This window comes from Chrysochloris asiatica, unplaced genomic scaffold, assembly GCF_000296735.1.
Source record: "Chrysochloris asiatica unplaced genomic scaffold, ChrAsi1.0 scaffold00019, whole genome shotgun sequence".
Classification (NCBI taxonomy): domain Eukaryota; kingdom Metazoa; phylum Chordata; class Mammalia; order Afrosoricida; family Chrysochloridae; genus Chrysochloris; species Chrysochloris asiatica.
Window position 1 is genome coordinate 2516713 of NW_006408537.1, and position 6947 is coordinate 2523659.

Here is a 6947-nt window from a genome sequence, read left to right on the forward strand (position 1 = left end):
GAGATGGATTGGCCAGGTGGCATCATTGATGGACTCAAGTGTGGCAGCAGTAGTGAGGTTGGCCGAGGATCGAACATTGTTTTGTTCTGCTGTGCATGGGGTCACTATGAGTCGGTTCTGACTCGATGGCACCTGACAACACCACCAACAACAGTATCATCATGGCTTCTAAAGAGCATTCTGGTTGTAACTCTAACACAGATTTGTTTGTTCTTTTGGCAGTCCGTGTTACTTTTAATATTCTTTTGTAATACCATAACTCAAATACATCAATTCTTCTACAGTCTTCAGTGAATCACAAATTCTCTGGACCCCAATTTCCCTCATCTGTAATGTCAAGGAATATTCTCTAAGGTCTCTTCCAATGTTTGTATTTCTATGAAAAATGCCAGCTGTAACACTAGTGATGTAACACTAGTGAACAAGTAGTATATCCTTAAAAACAAGCAAAGGAGCCCTAGCAGTGTAGTGGTTACATGATGGGCTGCTAGTAGGTTGCAAGATCAGCAGTTTAAGTCCACCAAGTGCTCCATGGGAAAAAGATGAGACTTTCTGCTCCCGTAAAGATATAAAACTATGAGTCAGAATCAATTTGAAGGCCCACCACCACAACCACCACCAAAAAAAAGCAAACAAAAACAGAGTTACCTTGGAGTTGATTCTGGCTCATGGGGACCCCATGTGTCAGAGTAAAACTGTTCCATGGGGTTTGACCTTCTGGAAGCATATTGCCAGGTCTCAATTGTAAGACAGTAGTCTAGAACCTCCACCCTTTCAGTTAATAGCCACCTGCATTAACCCATGGCACTACCACACAGACCTTAACCTTCTTAACAACTAACTGATACTAAATCTAACTTTTTTGTCAAATAAAATATGTTTAAAGTCTCAGGTTAGTACTGAGGACCAACTATAAGAGACAGAATACTGCCTCAGATAGCCTTTCTCCCCACAGAGCTAATAATCACAGCTGGCTGGATTCCTACCATACCCCAACATAATAGTTACCTCTCAGACCTGGTCTTTGTGGGGCTCCAGTCACAGGTGATGTTTTTTACGATGCTTTGAAAGGCCATTGTGAAGGTCAAGGTCATCTTCAGGATGTCATTCATGTAGCCTTTGTATGCAAAGCACAGCTACAGACACCAAAGAAGTCTATCAGTTTTATTAGTAAAACAAGCAGCCAAGCAATCAATAAACCACACCATTAGAACTTTACCACAGGCTGTGAGAGGTAAAGGGCCAAGTTCCTGCCCTCCTAGAGCTTACCAGCTAGAAAGACCGAGTTCTGATTAAATTACTTGTTCAACAGAGAGTTAAGAGCACTGGTGGCATTGTAGGGTGAGCCCTGGACTGCTAAGCACAAGGCAGTCAGTTCAAAGCCTCCAGCTGCTTCGAGGGATAAAGAGGAGGTTTTCTGCTCCCATAAAGATTCACAGCCTTGGAAACCCAATGCAGAGTTGCTATGAGTTGGAATCAACACAATGACAGTGGGTTGGGTTGGATTTGGTGCTTGGCTGTAAAGACTGGAGTGAAAAAAACTCTATGTCTCATGACTCATGTCTCACTTAGACAATATCTGTTCTTACCCAATGACCTGTATAACTTTGAACAAGACTCTTAACTTCTCTAACCCTCAGTTCAAGATGCACTCCCAAGCATCCTTGGTTTCTAACTCATAAGTTAAGTACAAAATTATTTGACATGAGACTTTTAACGTCATGATTTTCAATCTCGGCACTATTGGCATTTTGAAGTCAAATAGTTCTTTGCTGTAGGGGCTGTCCTGTACATTGTAGGATGTGTACCAGCACCCCTGGCCTCTACTCACTAGACAACAGTAGTACCCCCACTCCCAGTTCAGTTGTGACAGCCAGAAATGTCTCCAGATAATATTGTCAAATGTCATTGTGAAGGCAAAGTTGTCCTGGTGTAGAGCCGCTGATCAAGAGTAATGGCTGAAAGGGGATTCCACTGCAGCCTGACCAGAAAAGGGCTTGTAACCCCTGCCATGAGCTCAGCAACCCAGCAAGGCTCATTCGAGTTTCCAAAGGGCAAATGCGTAGGATCTACTTTTTGAAGGGCAGCAGAGCTACTGAAGCAGAGCTACTATGCTCAAGAGATACGTCAGTGAATCTGTCAGTAATTGTTAGGAGCGAATGAGCCAAAGGTCTCTGACCTGGGGGTAGTTTAACCGAAGGATTGCAATTGAACAGTTGTGGTCTAGAAAATCAGGCTGCATCCAGGTCAAGCTGCCCCCTGAGGAACATGCAGGGCTGCCTCGGGGGAAAGGGAACCTGAAAGGTTTTTTTTCCTTGTATGACCTTCAGTTCAAGTCTGCACAAACATCTAGCTGCTCTATCTCTGTGTCCCTAGCAACTACAAGTTACAATTCTTCTGATAAGGTCCCACTTACTGCGTGCACAAACACCAGATGGTCTTGCACTCTTTTCCCTGCCCCAAGCACCTCCTTTTGATATAAGTATAAAATAAACTTGCTGCACTTGGTTGGGTCACAGTTTTTTCATCAGAGTGCTGTGGCCCACCTGGTCTCAACTTCACTTAATTCATTTGTGTCTTGTGTCTTCCTTTTTTTTCTAATTTCCTATCATCTCTACTTGGGTTTACTCTCCGCACGGGTCACAGAGGATAGTCGATGCCAGGTGTAGCAAGTAATAACAATTACTAAAGAGTATGTCAAAAGTATTGCTACTAGGATTCCAGTTCATACAGGTACAGGTTTATTCCAAACAAAACATGTTTCAACATGTCTCTGTGATCAGTGGATGGCTGTAGACAACTTCTCTCAGGAACATAATGGTCTTACTCTCATTTGGGTGCCTTCAAAAAATGGTCCAATCAAAACAGTGGTGTCCAAGGGGATCTGCTGGGCCAGTTCAATTCAAGGTGGAGAAGTAGCTTAGATTACAGTGACTGTTTTTATGTGATCTCAATGGGGAAAGCTTGATAAATTTTCTCAATGAGCACAGGATGTTTATGAGGACTTATAAACAACGTTTTTAAGTTAAAAAATGTTATTAATTAAAAACGCATTGATGAGACAGGTAATAGACAGCAAGAGGGAGGTTAGCAGAGGAAATATGGTAGCAGGAAACACAGGGAGGAACACACTAGCTAAAGTGAATAGAAGTAAATGCTATTAGCTGTTAATATATGGAGGGGATTGCAAACATGTAATGAAGCAAAGCATATGATTTGTTGAATGTGAAACTGATGATCTGCTCTGTAAACCTTCACTCAATTCACAATAAAAAGTTTAAAACAACAAGAAAAAGAAAGAAAATGCATTGATGAGATGACAGAAAGTTGCACCGAGGGAATTTTTTCATCACGACAGTGTACCTGCTTGGTCTTCAAGGATAGCAAGGGCTGTCCTATGAGAATTTCACTGGGAAACCTTATCCCATCCACCTTACAGCCCTGATTTTGCCCCCTTCAGATTTCTTTCCATTCCCAAAACTCAAAGAACATGTCAAAGGAACACGATTTGAGTCCCTTACGGATGCTGTTTTGATGTAATGGAAATTGAATAGTGTCAATTCTTTTGGGAAGGATTATAAAGATGGAAACACCACTTTCAAAAGTGTATAGGTTTGGACGGGGGATGTGTCGAGCACCAATAGTTTCACATCTTTATAATTTTGGTACTGAAGGTGTTTATTTTGTTCCAATACTTTTTGACTTATCCTCATATAACAGATACAAATGACTAAACCTTCCCACTGTGCTTAACTAGATGATCTCACTTAATGTTCACCACAATCCTGAGATGTAGAGCACGTTGTTGCCCATTTTACAGACAAGTAAACTAATGCAGAATATACTTAAGGAAGATGCCTGAGAGCACACAGTTTGGTAAATCAGTATTCAAATTCAGATAGTCTGACTATAGAGTATGAAATTTTATGCCTGGAGAACCAAAAATGCTGAGTAAATATACATCTATAGGTGTCACAGCTAATACAGAGGTGCTTTCAAGTAGCAAGTCACTAATGGGAGATCCCACTATTTGTTAAGTACACACCTGAAAGAGAAGTTAGGAAGCCCAGAACTTTGGCCTGAAATCCCTACGGCAAACCACAGCACTCACTACCTTTGTGCTTCGGTGTTTTTTGGTCTCAACCACAGACAAATAGTACTCATCATTCCCTACCCTCTGTACCTGAATGCATGAGGACTACTACTTACATGTGTGTACTGGTCCAGCCAATAGCCCTTCTGTCCAGCCGGGGCTGTCAGGACAAGGTGTCGAGGCTGATGGAGGCTAACTCTCCCGCAGAAGGGCTCTGTCTCACCTGTAAGGTCCCCATCAGAGCTGGAGCCTTGTGGACCTGAATGCAGTACACATAAAATAGGATGTGGTTTAGAAGCAAAGATCAAGATAAAGACAGGCATCCCTGTAAACCAAAGCAGAGCTTCCCAACATATGAGGAGGCTTCAAAAAGTTTCTGGGAAAATTCTATTATCTTTTGACTTGGCAGCACTTAACAACAACATGTATGTATAGGGCATGGGTTATGAGTTCACCTTGATCCCTCAGCCACTGGAGGAAATGGCAGGGTCTGAGGTGACCAGTACCCTCAACCAGAAAGCTCCAGCTATGATAAACCCATTGAGTGTCTCAGAGCACTGAAAATTTAATATCATTTCTATATGCATTTTATATACCGTGACATAAAAGATTGCTCAGAAACAGAGACAAGAAAGTTTGATTGAAATGTAATGAAATTTTAAAATAGTAGTATTTTAAAAAGACATACCCTCGTATTTTAAGACTTTGTTAAGACTATTCTGTTATGTGGAGTCTGGGTATGGTGCTGCAGAATGATGCACTGAAGCACAAGGTCAGTTTGAACTGCAAGGTCAATGGTTCAAACCCATCAGCCACTCCTCAGATACCCTATACAGGGTTGCTGTGAGTGAGAAATAACTCAGCAGAACTTAACAACTCTATTCTGTAATAATTGCTTTAGACAAGATATGAATCTGAAATGAACAAGAGTTGATTACAGTTTTGCTATTTGCCACGTATATCTGTTGCCCTTTTTATGAATGTACACAAGAAGAAGTATTTGGGTAGTGCTCTGCTCCATCTGGGGAAGTCCCAGGTGGTGAAAACAGTTAAGACTCAGCTACTAACTAAATGGTGAGAGAATCGAGTTCCCCAATAACACCTCAGAAGAAAGCCCTGATAATCTACTTCTGAAACACATGGAGCACAGTTCTAATCTAACACTCATGGGGTCACTGTGAATCAGAACTTGACAGCAAAAGAAATGGCTGGTCCACCTAAAAGCTCAAGAGGAGGAATGCCTCTTCCTTCTCTTGATGTCCTCACCAAACTTCTCCCTCCCAAGCACCTAGCCTCTCCCTGGACTGCTCAGTGTCCAAATCCAGCTTCCATAGCTTCCTTTGTTTGAGTTTCTTTAAACCTTGGAGAGGAAATGAATATTTGGTTTTGTTTCCATTTTACAGAAAAAGAGAGAAGCCAATAATGAGAACAATAAAAAATAAACAAAAAAACCACACCGCCAACAAGTCAATTCTGACTCAAAGCAACTCTGTATAGGCTTTCAGGAACAGAAAGTATTCTCTTTCTCCCATGGAGCAGCTGATGGATTAAAACCACTACCCATAACTCATTGCAACAGCATGGCTCCTTAGTGTGTCTGAATTTGTCAAACCTTGTTCAAATCCAAGCCGAAGAAGTATGTTAGCTGAAAGTGGTGCCAGTTTACATTTCACTGCAAGTAACTCCTCTATGGCTGTTTGAATCTATTCAAAAAGAAAAATAAATACCACAAGTTTATATTGTGGACGTAAAGACGATCCATTGCTCTCCCACTTACCACCAATTATCTGAAAAATGACCCACCTGATGGGCTGTGGCATTTGCAGGAATAGGCTGACTAGAGACATTGTCCCAAGTAAGGAAAAAGTTTCCTCTGCCAGACACGTTCAGCATCTAAAAGCCAAGATAACAGGAGTAATTTATATGCATTAACTAACTCAGAGAAGCAGTCTCACAACATGGAACATACTTTCTTGCCATGCTATTTCTTTTTTATTGTAATTTCAGTTTTCCAAATTCATTATCATCTAGAAACTGCTGGAGAACACAAGTTCCAATGAGAACTTTTCTTGAAATACTTCATGTGTCTGTTTCCCTACGTAACCACATTCCCCCACAGCCTACACTTCAGAATGTGAGACATAAATGTTGACGTGAATGCTAAACTTTCAGCTCTGCTTCCAATAAAATGTCTACTGGGCACATTGTACTTTGCTATGTCATAACACTTACATAACTTTTAATCTCTTATATCACTTTTATTTCCTGCTTTCGTCTATGGTTATTTGTATACATATTTTACTTTTAAACTGTAAACTATAAACTATAGAAGGCAAAATTTAGGTTGATTCATCCTTGTTCGCCAAAAGCACACCAAAACTGCTCAACAAAAATATAGGGAACAAGGTAGAATCACCACTGAGTACTATCCAAACTGTCTGGGTGGGGCTGATGAAAGGAGATAGGGATAGTTCTCTTGTGGTACAATAGTGAGTAATTATTATCAGGACTGACTGTGAGGGTTGGAAATGTAAAGGTAGACATTTTGTAGCAAAAGGAGGGGAGTGATTGACTTTGCAGTCCAGGAGCGGAGGTCCCTGGGACCATTAAGAAAGAAGAGCGAAGTGCAGGACCCTACCCAGAGAAACAGTGACGCCAGAGTTAGAAGCAGAGACAATGATGTGGAGAGATAGAGCAGCTAAGGACTCTAGACCCAGAGAGGGAGAGGGACTCGTGTGCTGACGACTGAGGGACAGGCTTGCGGGGCATATCCTTTAGTTGTTTGATGATGCATGGAGGGGATTGTAACCATGGCAATGAAATGATATACGATAGGATGAAAGTAAAGCTAATG

The 6947-nt window shown here is 41.4% G+C and overlaps 1 protein-coding gene across 1 annotated transcript in view; it reads right to left on the reverse strand.

Annotated features, from left to right (window-relative positions):
- Positions 1-6947, reverse strand: part of PKHD1 (polycystic kidney and hepatic disease 1 (autosomal recessive)) — a 722421-nt gene that overhangs the window by 680198 nt on the left and 35276 nt on the right. The window contains 4 exon segments of the mRNA XM_006835767.1: positions 1009-1136; positions 4210-4352; positions 5706-5796; positions 5897-5986. Of these exon segments, the coding sequence (XP_006835830.1) occupies positions 1009-1136; positions 4210-4352; positions 5706-5796; positions 5897-5986 (452 nt within the window).